At 45.2% G+C, this 16,433-nt stretch overlaps 2 protein-coding genes across 8 annotated transcripts in view; one reads left to right on the top strand and one right to left on the bottom strand.

Annotated features, from left to right (window-relative positions):
• LOC126523976 (pre-mRNA-splicing regulator WTAP-like) overlaps positions 1–3,755 on the bottom strand; it is a 162,482-nt gene extending 158,727 nt beyond the window's left edge. Inside the window, exons 1-2 of one of the 6 annotated variants that reach the window (XM_050172375.3) lie at positions 2,836–3,755; positions 2,684–2,733 (exon numbers count right to left, since the gene is read on the bottom strand). In XM_050172375.3, coding sequence (XP_050028332.1) covers positions 2,684–2,719 — 36 coding nt within the window. In that variant the 5' untranslated portion in view covers positions 2,720–2,733; positions 2,836–3,755. The remainder of the gene's footprint in view (positions 1–2,683; positions 2,734–2,835) is intronic. The other 5 variants (XM_050172376.3, XM_050172378.3, XM_050172379.3 and 2 more) reach the window with 5 other exon arrangements.
• A 444-nt stretch (positions 3,756–4,199) lies between these two features.
• Sod2 (superoxide dismutase 2) overlaps positions 4,200–16,433 on the top strand; it is a 155,402-nt gene continuing 143,168 nt past the window's right edge. Inside the window, exon 1 of one of the 2 annotated variants that reach the window (XM_050172386.3) lies at positions 4,200–4,364. In XM_050172386.3, the coding sequence (XP_050028343.1) occupies positions 4,327–4,364 (38 nt within the window). In that variant the 5' untranslated portion in view covers positions 4,200–4,326. Of the gene's footprint in view, positions 4,365–5,848; positions 5,887–16,433 lie in introns of those variants that run through there. The other variant, XM_055067016.1, reaches the window with a different exon arrangement.

Here is a 16,433-nt window from a genome sequence, read left to right as displayed (position 1 = left end):
CTCCACCACTGTAGGCCACTCCAAACTTAAATCATATTCCTCTGAAAAGGCGTCTGTTGCAATCTCGCAGGCAGGAGCACGCACCAACCTTCTAGTCTGCCGCAACAGGAAGTACTGGATGCTACGAACACTGTCTCTCTGCAACTACTCTGAACCACAGGAACCTCCACTCAAATTGAAAAACGAGTAAGGTGGCAGGCATCTAGTAAGGAAGCATTGGATTAAGATGCCGATTCCATCGAGCATTAAGATGAAAGGTATTTAAGAAATATTTTGTGTATCCCCAGTATCACACAGTACCGATACCACTGTGCCAACCATTTGTTTATATGTCAAACAGGCTTTTATGCTTGGCACAAGCCAACGATAATAAAACAGGGCAGTGCTTTTCCCACACTGCAAGAGTGCATCTTTTCTGGCTGCCCTTTATTCTGCCTGTGAATCGCACACACCAGACATCAATTAGAAATGCTGACAGCATTTTTCTTGATTACTCAAATGCCTTTGACAAAGTGTGTCATAAACTACTACTTTTCAAGATAAGCAAATTAAATATAGATGCTCATCTCATTACTTGGCTCGAGTACTTCCTTACCAACTGTATTTAGTTTGTTGCATGCAATGGCACAAAATCTTCCAGCAAGCCTGTTCACTCTGGAGTATCGCAAAGGTCTGTTATAGGATCTTTGCTGTTTTTAACACACATTAATGACCTACCAAATTCCACATCTTCTAATATTCATCTATTTGTCGACGATTGTGTTATATTCAGTGAAATTAACAACAATGACAACGCTACCACCTTACAAAGCTATCTAGATGCCATATCTGATTGGTGTAACATGTGGCTCATGGTACTCAATCCTATTAAGTGCAAAATATTTTGTTTAACTCGAACTGTCACTACTTCTCCCTGCTATCTTTCCAACAACATGATTCTGGAACCTGTTTCTTCTTATTATCTTGGTGTTCACATTACCTCAGATCTTTAATGGACATATCACCAGTATTGTTAACGATGTTAACTACATGCTAGGTTACCTTTGCCGCAATTTCTCTTCTGCCCCTTTTCGCAAATTACTCTACAAAACTCTTGTCAGAAGTAAACTGGAATGTGAGGCCTCTATATATGATCCACCATTTGCAAGTAAGCTTGTTAATGGAGCAATTGCACTTGTTCAGAATAACTCTGCCAGATTTTTACTAACTATAATGGCACAACAAGTGTCATGTTCATGAAAAATGCCCTTGCACTGCCATGACTTGCATCGCGCTGTAAAATATCTTACTTGAAAAATCTGTTACCATATCCTGCAGCTCTAATTTAATCAACTTTCCCTACCCACTTTTATTTGTTCACACTTTGACTGCAGTAATAAACTCGGTATCAACACCTGTGGCACCAAAGCTTGCCTCTATAATAGTCATTTAGCCGAGGGACTTGGGAAGACTGGAAACACCTTCCCCGACCAGATCAATTTCTCTAGATGAGATGTTGCTAGTTTTCCTAAATCATTACCTAACATTGTATAACCAGGAATTTTCATGTGCAACCAAGAACATCATGCAAGACACCATTAGCTGTGAATAATTAGATAATATTGCATAACCAGTAATTTCGATGTTTATTTCAATCCTACCACTCCCCTCTATAATGCCCTAGGGCCTTGAGAGTATAAATAAATGAAAGAAAAAGCCAGTGCATCAAGCACTCAAACCATTTCAAAAATTCCCTTCCAGAACTTCCAATAACACCCCTCCTCTTTCCACCGCAGCGTCTTCGCGCATTTTAATGTGGAATAAACGTGATTTCATTCATTCATTCATTCTTCCAGAACTGCACAAGGACCAGCCACAGAAGGTGAGCTGTCGAGAGCACAGGATAAACTGCATCAACGTGCTAGCTCTAGCAGCCTGCATTCCAGATCTGTGTACGTTTTTTTTTTTTTTCCGCGCCTACGTACTAAATTCAACCACTTGTGCTCGAGAATAATGGTGAGAGTGCAAGGTGCTCCTTTACACAGCTGCTGTGCACACATCGCTCAATGTTATCAAGGAACAGATGCGGCTTGCATGACAATTTTTCTCAAGATTCGCAGTTTCTTCTTTTTTCTCTCCACCAACAACTTCCTTTTTCTATTTTGAACACATCTTCCTGGACACATGATATTGGTTGGTGGCTTTTCCCAATGTACCCATATTTGCAAGAGCAGTCAGCCAGACACATGGCACAGGATCAAGGTCATTTTGCCAGAGTAACAAGACACTGAAAACAATTGTTTTGAATGCTGGCGAGTGTTTATCAAAATTAGTAAAGGTAGCCGCATTGACATTATTCAATGGCCTTATCTGATGCGCGCACAAAGCCTTATGAAGCCGATTTAAGTGGTGCTTCATCCTCTGTTTAGATCAGTATAGACCACCACCATAGCATGCTCATTGGTATAGTCTTGTGAAGATTTCTGTCACACCTGCGCGAGGTTAAAGCACGCTGGCAGGTGAAAATGAATGACAGTCTCAAATGCTGGCACGCTACCATCAGGAACAGCAGTGCATTTTGACCACTACTCCGATGGTCTCGAGATTTTCGCACTCGACGTCACCACCAAAATTCTGGCCATGACAATGATAAACGTGAAGCCATCAGGAACCAACTCTCGAAAAGAGTAGAAGTACAACTTACCCGCTGCGGAGGCGGCTGTGTTTCCGAACCTACCATGCTCACTTAGTCCTCTGCAAAACAACAAAACGAAGTGTAATGCCCACATGCTGGTGCGCATGCTTCAACCGATCGAAACTGCCCATGGTGTCACACATTTAATTCCAAACACTCACATAAAATGCAACCCTGGCGAGGCATTCATTCTGCCACAGGAAAACCAACGCGTGACAACTTTGCTTGGCAGAAACTTACAGCTTACACAGCACAGAGGTTCGGTCAAGTCGCAAGCAAGGGCTTTTCGGAGTCAAACATGTTTCACTACATAATCTCGCGATAAATGCAACGCGCCGACAATGTGCTAACGGAACTTATATAGGGCAAACAAGCGTCACTGCAGTTCAGCTCCAAGAAAGTTTCCGGCCTGCCCTGCGCCTGCCACTTGGCGTAAAAGTCAAGCTTATGAGAGTCAGTCCTGTGAGGGATAAGCGTATGTCCGATGGCAGTTTCCTTGGCAACCGTGGTCGGAAGGCATGCGATCCACGAGAAGCTGCAGGGGTGCTTGCATGGACGACTCGCAGTCGGGCTGTCGACGACGCATTAAGCGCGGCGGCCACTTGTCGCGAGCCGATGTTCGGGAAGGGGGGAGGGGGGGCTGCCAGAGACCCGCGGGCCGCATAAAGCGTTCCAGATGAACGCAGAAAACGTTATTTCACCTCCGACAGATCAAAGCGATTGACAAGTTCGACATGAAGGTCCAAAACAAACTGCCGAGCCAAACCTCTTTTTAGGCTTAGTAAACGCTTCGGAAACGAGTCAAACGTGGTAGTACTTGTCCAGGACGGAGTAGCTACCGACGGGGCTGCCGAAACCGTTGCTCTGCTTGAAGTGGACTCACTCGGGCCCTTGGCTCTGGGCACGATGTTTGCGCTAACTGCAGTGCGCTTGCACTGTCCCATTCGACGAAACACAATTGCACGCCGCCATTACTACCATCTTCAGTGTTGCTGGAAGGCGAAGAGAAAGAAGGATTTCCCCAAATGTTCCCTGCATATCCCGAGACTTTCCCTGTTGACTGCTGCTGGACGGCGGAATCGAGATGCCCGAAATTGCATCGCGAAAGTTCGAGTTGTCAGTCAGTGTTACATCTTTTTTCTTTGTTCGGAGAAAACGCTCGTGTTTACACGATACCGAAACTGCCGGTACGCTGTGCATCAGTCTTCCGGCCCTAGGGTTCAGAGATAATAATAGTCATAGAGTTTTTCACTACAGTGAGAAACTCTATGATAATAGTCATGTAAATAAATATGCGGCGGAAATTAGCAAAAGGCGATTGGAGGATTGGTGGCTCAAAAGCAGAGAGGTGACATAAGGTTAAAAGGATAGGAAGACATATTTAAAGAAAATCGAGAATTTTAATAACACACAGCACAGGTAAATAAAAATAAAAGGCAAAATAAAAAGCTGAGCATGGTGGCAACTGCCATCATCCCGTTTCAAAGGGGAAGCTCCTAGCTTCCATCCATCCACCGGTGTCGGTCCCATCGGTTCAGGAGGCGTTGGTCCAGCGAAGACGGTAATCCTCGGCTACCTCAACCCGTTGCAAGTTGTGTAGGTGTTACACCTTGTACCGATTGTCTACTACGCCCTTGGCGCACACCAGAAATATGTTTGGAGCCCGCAGCGCAAACCTTGTTTTGCGAAGGTAAGCGTTGTCGACATACCGTTTCATTACATTAGCCGAGGTGGAGCAGCATCCCCTAAAATGCCGCTTGGCTGACCGTCGTCTTGCCCCTGCACGAGGGTTCCTCAACGAACAGCCGAACAAACATACTGCGGACGTTGTTTACGTGTTTGCATAATTTTGCACTCAAGAACGTGTACCAGCAGTATTGGAACGCGGAATATGTTGAAGACCAGGAAATTTCCCGATAGCGCACGAGTTCGCGGTATCTAAACCTGCCACGGCGGCCCCATTTCGATGGGGGCGAAATGCGAAAACACCCGTGCATGGAATGGAAAACACCCGTGCATGTGCATGGAACCGCACGTGGTCCAACTTTCCGGAGTCCTCCACTACGGCGTGCCTATCAGTCAGTTTCGGCTCGTAAAACCCCATAATTTAATTTTTAAATTCGAACTGGCAATATGGCGTAGCATTAGGGGTGAAATTTATGATAGCTGAAGGGCGAACGGGTTTCTTGTCCAGGATATTTCTAACACCGTGGTGTTGACACGAGAAGGAACAGACAGATGGAGCAAAGGCACAAGAAGACCAATACAACTGAAAATTGCAATGTGCACATTGCGAGCACCATAGGCTTTTATAGTGGGCCTCTTCGATTTTCGGAGTTCTGGCATCCAGACGGCAGCCAGCTAGTTCCGGTCCTGACAGGAGCTCACGTGGGCTGGTGTCCCAAGGCAGTTGCCCAAGGAATCGAATGCCGGGGCAGCTCGGCACGGCCTGCCCCGGCTGGCCACGGGCTAAATGTAAACACTACAACATCCGGCGAGGCCGGCGCGCGCTCGGCGTAGTCGGCCGATTTATATGTTGCCGGCTTGAAAATATGTACTTGCATTCAGGGATACGACAACTTTCGCGAAATTTCGCGCGACTCGGCACAGGACATGCACTTGGCCAACCGCACTTTGCACAGCGCAACCGACGGCCTCCGACGCGTCCGATGGCAAGACGCGACATTGCGCGTGATTGTATCCCCGAAAACGATCGCTCGAGGATGCCTGCTCGCGGCGATCACGTCGCCCATCGGCGACATTGATGAGATGCTGTTGTGTCATCACTTCACGAGACATGAAAATGAAGGATATCGGGTACCATAGGCGCCGACTACGAGCGACTACGAGCGCCCTCTGGAGTTTTCCGGAAGGGGAAGAGCCCACACCCCCAATTAAAGTGTCATTGCCAGTTTTGTCACTCACATCATCTGAGGTTTCTTTTCTCGCCTTGACCTTTTCACTTAAAATTTTATTTTGGCTAATAGCTTACCGCGTCCTTGTTGGCGCAGACGTGCACAGCTTTCAGTTCATACGCATTCTGCAAATCCTGACAACAGGAGGACAAGCGCATCAGCAGTGGCTGCTCATCTGTATTTGCTCACTTCAACATTGTTTTAAATTTCCACTGTAAGCACCATGTACAGGTGCCTACAAAAGTGGTATATTCACGCAGTGGGAGCCGGAGCAATGGATGGATGGATGGATAGAAGGTAGGTAGGAGCGTCCCCTTTGAAACGGGGCAATGGCAGTTGCCACCATGCTCAGATGTTTATTTTGCCTTTTATTTTTATCTGTGTTGTGTGATTGAATTTCTCGATTTTCTTTAAATACGTCTTCCTACCCCTTTAACCTTATGTCACCTCTCTGATTTTGAGCTTTTGAGCCACCAATCCTCCAATCGCCTTTTGCTAATTTCCACCGCATATTTATTTACATGACTATTATTATCTCTGAACCCTAGGGCCTCAGGAAGGGTGACTGTGGCTGCATCGACATCGGGCTTGATACCATCACATTTTAGCATGAGGTGTTCCATTGTTTCTACATATTTACCACACACAGTATGTGTGTCTTCTTCTTCGTTAAATTTCTTTTTATAGCTCCGCGTTCTAAGACATCCTGATCTAGCTTAAAAGTAGGGCACTGCCTCTTGAGTTATCATAAAACGCTTCCTTCCTGATCTGCTGTTTCCAGTATCGATATAGTTCCACACTATGCTTCTTTTCCATTGAATTTATACTATACAATTTTTATCTTCCGCGTTTTTAACTTGTCTGTTGTTTAATGCTCTGTCTTTCTACGTCCTCGTGTCTGGCATACTTACTGGTTAGCTTCCTAGTTCTTTTCCGCCATCGTGAGTCAACGCTCTTTCTGTATAGGTATTTAAACACCTTAGCTGCCCACCTGTTATCGTCCAATTTCCTCAGATGTTTTTCGTATAGGATTTTACTCTGAGCTTCCCGTGCTTCGAACGATGCCCAGCCCATATCTCCCTGTACTGCTTCGTTTGTGGTTTTCCTGTGGGCACCTAGCGCTAACCTTCCCACAGCTCTCTGATTTACTTCTAGTCTTGACTGAACCTCTGCCCGTAAACACAGGACCGCATTCCCGAAAGTAAGCCCCGGCACCATTACTCCCTTTCAAATACCTCTCAGTACCTCATACCTGTTGTACCCCCACAATGCCCTATGTTTCATTATCCCAGCATCTCCTCGCCCTTTTGCTATGAGAGACTGTTCGTGCTTTTCCGTGTACTTCTGCCCTTCGTTTATCCATACCCCGAGATATTTGTATTCGGCCACTCGGGGTATTTCATGGCCTTGTATTGTAAGCTCCTGATCAGTGGTATCGTTGAAAAACATCCCACCGGACTTAGCTGCATTAAAACTGAACCTAAACTGTCTCCTTCGTCTCCACAGCAATTAACCAGAGTTTGCAAATCTTCCTGGCTATCTGCTAACAGCACAATATCGTCCGCATACATTAAACCCGGTAGTCAAACTAGTGTCCCTGTATATGCTCCCGCAGGGAGCAGAGTTGCGCATAGGTCCGGTTTATGATCCAGCTCTGCAGTGGAGCCACTCCTCGCGCGCGCAGGAGGCAAATGCCGTGCGGTGTTCCATTTGCTTTTTTGCCTGCTGATCGCGAGCTACGTGTGGCAACTGTGCGCAAGCGCTGAGCAAGATGACACTTTTTAATGCAGGCTAAGCTCGAACGATTGGCGTAGCTGGAGAGGTGCCAACTCCCCAAAATTTTTAGTTTGTGTACATATATACACGCACATATACAAACACACGCACGAATGTACATATAAAGAATAGGACCCCCCTCGATCCCTCGAAATAAAATCCTGACTATACGCCTGTGACTCGAACACCTCAAAAGTTCGCGTGCAAACGTGCATTACCTTGCAACAAAAAGCGGTGCAATGTTTTTCAGCATGCATACCAAGTTCTATCGCGGAGGCGGAAGGCAAGAAATGTTTTAAAGGATGTTTAAGGAAACCTTGACACACGTGTGGTAGACAGTTATGTAAGCATATTTTGGCTGCCAAAACGAGACGAATAATGAATGTCGCCAACAGAACTATCGTGCCATGCAATTATGTCAGTGACCATTGACCGTCATTCATCGCTAAACGTCGTTCACAGCAGCTGCACGTTTTCGATATATGCGGTGCAGACACATAAATTTAAACGCATTTCAAATGTTCACATGCGCATATCTTATGCAAAGCTTATTTTTACGGTTCATACTGCAAGCTTAACAGCTGCTTTGTAGCAGCAAATCTGCAAGTGGAAAAAGATTCAAGATGCACAAACTTCTAGATTACATTTATTTTGTTCAAGGGAATGGATGAGCAATGGCTGGTGACAGCAGGGGATGAGTGCTGGTTCTTGGAGCCTTGGGGCGGCAGAATTCAAAGCCACTGGAAAGGCAACAAGTTATTAAGTGTAACAACTGGTGATCTTTTTTTTGGACTAATCACATAAGATGACAAACTGGCAAATTATTCACACATTGCAGACTGTAATATGACAGCACATTTTTCTTCATCTCTTCATACTACTCAGGTTAATTTACTATAACGTAGCGCTGATTAAACGTACAAAAATGATTTCACATTCCTCACATCGACTTAGGCTGATCGAACAAGCAACATATTGCGGGCGGTAAATGCTGAAGCTATCGCAGCTGTCTCATAAGCGGGAGCGCACGGTGTTTTCGCTTACTACAAAACAATGAACACCAGCACATCAATCGGCTTTACATGAAAAATGAGAACGCCGAGAAAAAGAAAACAAAAAACCGAGCAGAGAAAAGCCAGGGTGTAGCACCCGCAAATTGTACCTGCTAGTATTTACTCTGTTCTGAACACACTTTTCTGGAGCCGCATAGTCAGAACAATCGTACAAGCAACAAAGCGAATTGAGCGAGTTGGTAAGTTAACATTCTTGGCGTATATGTGCAGCGCGACACAGTCGTGTCGTCCTTTCTTTGTACCGCGTTTGTGTTGCGCTGCACATATACTCAAAAAATTGCACTAGTGAACAACCTTTCATGCCAGGGGGTACGCATTTCAGCGTGTACAGGAGTGTTACTCGATATAAATGTCGCTTTAGTGTACACAAGCCGACCTCACCTCGGTGAACAAGGCGAACGGACCACGCATATCCTGGTCCCTTTCGGAGCCGGCCGGTCTCGTCCGTCCGCACGACACCGCGTAAAAAGCTTTGTCACCTTCCGTGCAATTTGTGCAGTTTGGTGCGCTGCAACCCGTCATACTGGAACACAAGTGTCAAAATGATCTGCTTCGTAGCACTTCGCCAAAGTCATTAACTTACTATCCTCGTATACCGTACCTGCAACCCGGAGCCGATCGCTGCTACGCACGCTCGGCGGTCCGCTGCCTGCAACTTCGATGGCACTGAAAAAAACGAGTCGGCGCCGTTTCCGTAAAGTTGGCTTCGGAGCGCGCAGTTGATCATTTGACGTCATTTTGCGCCACGTGATTGCGCTCGGCGAATAGCGGTGTGAGCGGCACCGGAAAGTTATGCGCAACTCTGCTCCCTGCGGGAGCATATACAGGAACACTAAGTCAAACTGCATCGCAACGCCATCTACAGGCAGCATCTGGGATCGAGACAGCCAATGGGTGCCCGTTATTATCTGCAGGCATTGTCGCTTGACTCGTGTCAATGTAGATGCCGTTGCGATGCAGTGTGCCGCTGCTCCAGCTCCCACTGCATGGAGTATACTACTTTTTTCGGCGCCTGTACATACACAATATATGTAAGGTTTATTCGATTCAGCCAAGTTTCCCTGCACCTAACCACGGTGCACTGCACCTAGGCGTTCGATTCCCCAAGGTGCAGCAGTGCACCCTGCACTCCCATGCTCGATTGAACGGGGTGCAAGGCAAGGTGCCGTCATGGTGCAGTGCACCCTTGAACCTTGCAGTGAGTGGGTGCAGGCCGGCATACCATAACTGACACCCCTGCACCTTTTCGTTTGTGGTGCCATGCACCTTTTTTGGAATCAAACAAACCTTTAAATACAGGATAAAGTTTATTATATTCTTGAAGAAGGAGGGGCTAGGCAAATTAACAATTATATCTAAATGTGTAAGTAGCCTATGCCTAGAGAAAGAATATGTTGCTGTATGTTCACCTCGCTTCAACTTGCTTTGCATGTTTTTTTTTGTTTGTTTTTTTTACCCTGAAAAAAGCCTGTAGACTTCAATGACCCCTTCGGCAGTCTTTCATCTGTGAAATGCACGTGAATGGTATGTCTTAGTATTGCTTGACTTCTCAGTAAAAAATGATAACGAATCATGAAAAAAAGAACACTCCTAATAATTTACGACATTAATTAAAAATGGAAACGTCACTTTCATGCAGAGGTCAGATATATACAGTGTGTCCCAGTTAACTATCATGTACCAAGATTTGAAAAAAAGATCAATGTGTTACTCAAAGAAAACCTAGTGCATATTGTTTCCAGTACAGTGGAGTAGCTGCCAGTAATATTTTTATTACTGAGATTTAATTAGGTAACTAAATAATGATCTAACTCGAGACATACTATCCTAATTATCGAAGTGTCATTGAGGCATTTGGAGGCAGAACCAAGGGACATGTATGTTTTCAGTCACATACAAATTGCGTACTAATTTTCCCTACAGATCAATAAATCCCACGAAATATAGAAAATACCACTTGACTGCGCTCCTGCCTGCATTAAAGTCCCTTAATAACTTGAAAGTACTACCATTCTTTGAACTCTGCCACCGCTGTGCGACCTCCACGTCCCTCCCGCGGGAAGCGGTCTTACGCCTGTTCTTTTTTGCACAGCGGTTGGTTTCCCTGTCATTTCCCTTGGAAACGGACAACTCTTGCGTTTTGCTCGTTTTCCTGTTTTTTTTTTTTTTTTTCTCTGTTCCATTTTGCTCCTCAGCTCGGCTGGCTCGGTGTTGTGAAAGTTTTACACTGATTCCTGCTCTCTGTGCTAGCGCTATGCCGTGATAACTGCAGAAAGAAGCCTGAAGATGGTTATGCAGTTCATATGATACCACAAGGAAAGCGTGACGGCTTGCACAGGAAACAGTGGCTGTATAACATTAGTTGAAAGAACTTTGTTCCGACAAAGAACAGTGTTCTTTGCGAGGTGAGGCATCCTTCTTATCGCTTGTATCAAAGTGTTCCCTAATGCTGCATTTTTTAAGTTCTTCCGGCCTGTTCACCAGTGTTCTTGCTGTGGCAATTTGTACGTTGCCAAAAAATGGGGGTGTCCTCAGTATGCTTAATATTTGGCTGGGACACCATCACCTCGTGCGTCGCCAACTGTTATTCAGTCGGAAATGCAGCACTGTAGATTCTTCTTTCCGCTGTGAACATTTGTGTCCCAAGATACAGCCTCTCTATTGCACTTTTTGCGATTGTTAGGATCCGTTGCCTGTTTTACTGAAAATTGAAATAGTGGCTTGTAGAGGAGATTACTGTCTATTATTTTTGGCTTACGTTGATGTGTGCGTCAGTCATACAAATAATGCAGGAGTTTGACATAGTAGTTCTGCGAAAACCCGCAAGGTGGAGAGAAGTAATGAATAAAGGGAATTTTTTTTTTTCAACTGTGAGGCTTTTCTTGCGAGGAACCTGTATGGGTTTCCTTTGTAGCAATTGCTACGAACGGGTGAATGTCTGATTTTCCCTTTATTCATAAATAATGCATGCACTGAACAAATTTGCGGCAAGTATACCTGTGGTGTTGAGGTGTTCAACGCTAGCTAGTCCGCATTACATATTTTTTTAAAAGTTGTAAGGCAAGAGCCTTTAGATCTGTTTCAAGGTCGTCTTGTGAACAGAAAGGTGTATTAAGAAGGATTACGTATTGAGGTTGATGAAGGAGGATTAAGGTCGATTAGGGTGATTAAGGGGAATTATGGTTGATGGAGGAGGATTGAGACAGATTAAGGTGGATTAGGATTGATGGATATGAATTAAGGTAAATTACAGTAGCCTTTACAAGGCTTGTGCATTCGCACCTCTTAGGCCTAAAGCCCCAACCAGACGTCTGAGCGCGTACGGTGTCAGGCACAAAGGCTGCATCGCATGTCGACATGGGGCGGCGTGGAGAACTTGCACTGCTAGGTTTTTTGCGCCCGTGCCGGGAGCTGCCGCTTGCGTCACCCGCTCGACACGCCTCACGTGACAACAACGAACTAATTTGACTTCTGGAACAATCCCTATCGCGGTGTGCAGGCAGGCCCGGGCAAGCTACATGCATTGTGATCGGAGTTCTCTGCGGGCCTTGGTATTTTACGATGGCAGCCGCTGAATTCTTCAGCCGTAACGGGTGCATTATTAACGAAACATTCATCGCCATAGTTCGGGACATGACACAGCGTGCAGCATGCGAGGGATGCTATGCCGACACTGCTGCAGGTTTCACTGGGTTCGCAATACTGGGTATTAAGTCGCAGTTGAGCTGACTGAAACACTAGGAGTCCTGCAATATCGATCTTTCTTTAATATATAGAAAAAAATTTTTAGTTTAAGCTTATTGTGTTTTATTGCCATCTTTAGCAAATTGCTTAGCATGACCGTTAAGCGAAGGGTGGGCTGCATTTAACACAGGTACCTATCAACACTGCGCCGCCGCATCATAACGCGCGGCGACGTGCGGCAACTTGTGCATCGTTTGGGTGCGCGCCCTCTTCCTTCGCTGGGCACGATGCAACGGGGAGTCGGCGCGGCACGTGCGGGCGCGTTCTAGCATGTACGTCTGGTTGAGCCTTAAGGACCTAAGGTCCACCTAAAGACACCTTCGATTTTCGGAATTTGCTTTGAACTGCGCTTCCACGCACGCATGTGTGGGCAACCTGCAGGGGTGCTCAGATGATCGCGCACACTTGCTGTCAATACCGACATCTAGGCGGAGTCCAGGAGTCTTCACAATAATATCGAAGGTTTTAAAGTCATCTTTCTGCAGTGTTGTTCTGCGGGGAAACTTCTTTCATTGATTTAACGCAAGCCCATAGATGAGATCCCATAGATGATCCCATAGATGAGATGAATATTTACAATTAGTATTAGGGTTATAATTATATTCGAGTGCTGATTGCTGTGCTATCGTTTGTTACCGAAGCTTTCCCTCAAGTCTAAATATTTTAAGGCAGTTTGTCGTGTGCGTATCATGGCTACGCACGCTTATATCGCATTCCGTTTCTCTACCACGGGTGCGCTTTAAAACCACGGCGCTGCAGTTTTTTCTTTTCTTTTCTTTCTTCTTCTCCGCCCTTAAACTGGCTCTCTTAATTATACTACACGCAGAGACAAAGCAACCGCGCGCGCATGCGATCCCATAGATGAGATGAATATATATATATATATATATATATATATATATAGAAAACTATCAGTCATAGCCCTCTGGGCCGTTTCCTTTTTTTTTTCTTTCGAAAGTAGTCCTATTAGGGTTATTATAATTACACGAAGGTATTTCGCCCTCATCAGCAGCAGTCCTTGGTATAGTTATTCTGGCGGCTAGCTTCCCACGCTATGCGTGCCGCCATCGCACCTGGTTAAGCTTTTCCTAGACGCTAGAGTTATGCTTTGCCCGCGCAACCTTGAGCGATCGGAAAGCGCGTTTCCCCCTCTTGGCCGGCGGAGAAGGGAGGCTTCGTTCCGGCCGCGAAGTTCTCCACATCTCTGTAAGGTGCCTTGTGGATGTCTCGTGCTGACGATGCCCTCTCGGTGAGCGCATATTTCCCCCCCCTCATCTTTTAAGAGGTTCAATACATACAAGCATTTGTCTCGCAAACCAGATTTTTTTTGAAGGGAATTTTCCACGTCTCAGTAATTTCTCTCGTCGTATTCGAGTGCTGATTGCCGTGTTATAGTTCGTTAACGAAGCTTTCCCTCAAGTCTAAATATTTTAAGGCAGTTTTCCTAGCCTCTAAAGCCGCTCGAGTTCGCTCTTCTCCTCAAGCGGCCATTTTTCCTAGAAAGCATGCCTTCCAACTACTCGGAATCAGCAAAAACCGACTATCGCGGACAACATGAGTCTCTTTCCACGTAAGTGTGAGGCTCGGAGCAAGAGCTGTGGCGCTTGAAAGTAGCCTGGGGCCTGACGAACCAACCGACTGAGCTATCTTTCCGGGCAACATCGAAGGGTCACGAGTTCAAATCACCTGTTATGTTCCTTTTTTTTTTTCGCCCCTTTTTCTTTCTTTTTTTTTTTCTTTCTTTTAATGTCTTTTCCATTATTTTATCACTGTACGGGAACCCTCCTAAAAAAAAAGAAAAGAAACATAGAACATAGGAGAACATAGGAGAAGCTTGACTTAGTGTGCAATGCAATTAGGCGTCTCGAGACAAATAACGCGAGCCTTCTAGAATCTGTAAATAAAGTTCTAGAAATGCATAGCATCCTTAAGAATGACTTAGACGCGCTAACTAAACGCGTCGATGACCTTGAATCTAAACGTGTACCTATGCCTCCAACGCAAAGAAACCTGTGACAGCAACGTTCGCAAACTCCAAGAGAAAATTGATGACCTCGAAAACCGTTCACGACGATCGAATGCACTGTTTTTTGGCATTGCAGACACCGACCATTCAGAAACGTGGGACAGTACCGAGGCTATAGTTCGAGAATTTTGTAAAAATAAACTGGGGGTTTCAGTACAGTCTATTGCCAGGGCCCACCGCCTGGGTCGGTTCTCAGCCGAGAAAAATCGGCCAATAATAGCTAAATTCTACAATGAAAAAGAAATCGAGACGCTGCTCAGCAATGGCAGCAAGCTGAAGGAAACAGATTTCAGGATAGCACGGGACTACTCTGTTGCCGTGCGCGATAAGCGCCGAAAGCTTTGGCAGTTCTCGAAGTCAATAAAAAAGGAGGGTGATCGTCCCCGCCTTGCTTTCACCAAGCTCATTCTAAATGATGAAGCTTACGTCTGGGACACGGATGCCAACTGTGCAGTCCGTTTACAAACATCTGGAAATGATGCGCCAGAGGTAGAGGACGGCGCCCACGGAAGTGCTGACGAATGACCCAATCATTCTCCCGCCTCAGCTCAAGTAATCAACCCTTCTTTGCCGTCAGTTCATAAGCCTTGCCATAATACCGCATTAACTTTCCTCTATACAAATACCAGAAGTATCCTCTCTAAAGCTGTTCCCATTTCCTCGCTTATCGATTCATGCTCTGCATCCTTAATCGCGTTCATGGAAACGTGGCTTACGGACAATGTTCCCGACGACAGCTTTTTTGTTACCGAGGCGACGTTTAACATATTTCGCTGCGACAGGTCAAATCGGAGAGGTGGTGGTGTTCTGTTGGCAATAAAAAAAGACTTATCATGTGTACCCATCATAATTTCTACTTTTCTTGAATGTGTATGGGTGTTGTTAAACGGTAGCAGTACTGACATACTTATTGGTGTTTTTTATCGCCCCCCTGATATGGCCAGTACTTTTGTTGAAGAGTTCTATCGCATTTTGAGTGAAGTGTGTAACCGATTTCCTAATTGTGTATTATTAATATTTGGGGATTTTAATTATCCACGCATCAATTGGGCAACTCTATCTGTCACGGAGAGTGAAAGAGAATCGAATGCATTTCTTCAGTCATGTCTAGATTTTTCATTATCCCAACTTATCATGCAACCCACACGGCGCACTGCCACATGCTCCAGTATTCTTGACCTAATCCTTACTAATATCCCTGACATTTGCGCCAACATTAGTCACCTAGAGGGGCTCTCAGATCATGACGTCATTACTGGGAACATTGTTTGTCGGCGTAACAGTAGGAAGATCATTGAAAAAAAAATTAAATGCTATAGCAGAGCTAACTTTGATGGAATGAATGCACAATTATCTCTTTTTGCCGACCAGTTTCTTAATGACTTCTTGTCCCGTACAGTTGAAGAAAACTGGGTCGCGTTCAAAAATATGTTTACTGACGTCGTTAACAAATATATACCGTCCATAACAATTAGGAGTAGGAGCTCTACGCCATGGTTCAACAAGCAACTTCGGCGTCTAAACAACAAAAAAAAGCGATTGTACAGGCAAGCCCAGAAATTCAGTCTTGCACCATCGTGGCTTAAATACAAACAGTGCGACAAAGAATACCAAGAGTTACTTAAATCCAGTCGTCGTCACTTTTTCAACCACGACCTGTCATCTATGCTGACTAACAATCCTCGTAAATTTTGGCAAGTAATAAATCCAAGCAATCACCCTGATGTTGTGCTTACCGATCCCACAGGCGCCACTGTTCCCGAGTCAAAGTGTGCACAAATATTAAACAATGCATTCTCGTCTGTGTTCACCCGCGAGGACGTCACTTCATGCCCAAACATAGGTACACTTTCCGATATCATCATGCCTCAGATAAATATTACCGAGTCCGGTATCATATCACTAGTTAATAATCGTAAGGTATCATCTGCATCTGACCACGTTGGGTTCAACAACAAGTTGCTTAAAAGTACATCGCAAAGCATTTCGGGAATCTTGTGCGCTCTTTTTTTCACAGTCATTATCATCCGGCCAAATTCCTAATGACCGGCGTACAGCCAAGGTCATACCAATTTTTAAATCTGGCGATCGCTCATCACCGCTTAACTACCGGCCTATTTCGTTAACTAGCACCGTTTGCAAACTACTCGAACATATCATACATTCTCAAATCATGAAACACTTAGAAGAACATAACATAATCTTCAAATACCAGCACAGCTTTC

The sequence above is a fragment of the Dermacentor andersoni genome, chromosome 6 (assembly GCF_023375885.2).
Source record: "Dermacentor andersoni chromosome 6, qqDerAnde1_hic_scaffold, whole genome shotgun sequence".
NCBI classification, from domain to species: Eukaryota; Metazoa; Arthropoda; class Arachnida; order Ixodida; family Ixodidae; genus Dermacentor; species Dermacentor andersoni.
Note: the sequence above shows the minus strand (reverse complement) of the source record. Positions and strands in the feature narration are given on the sequence as shown.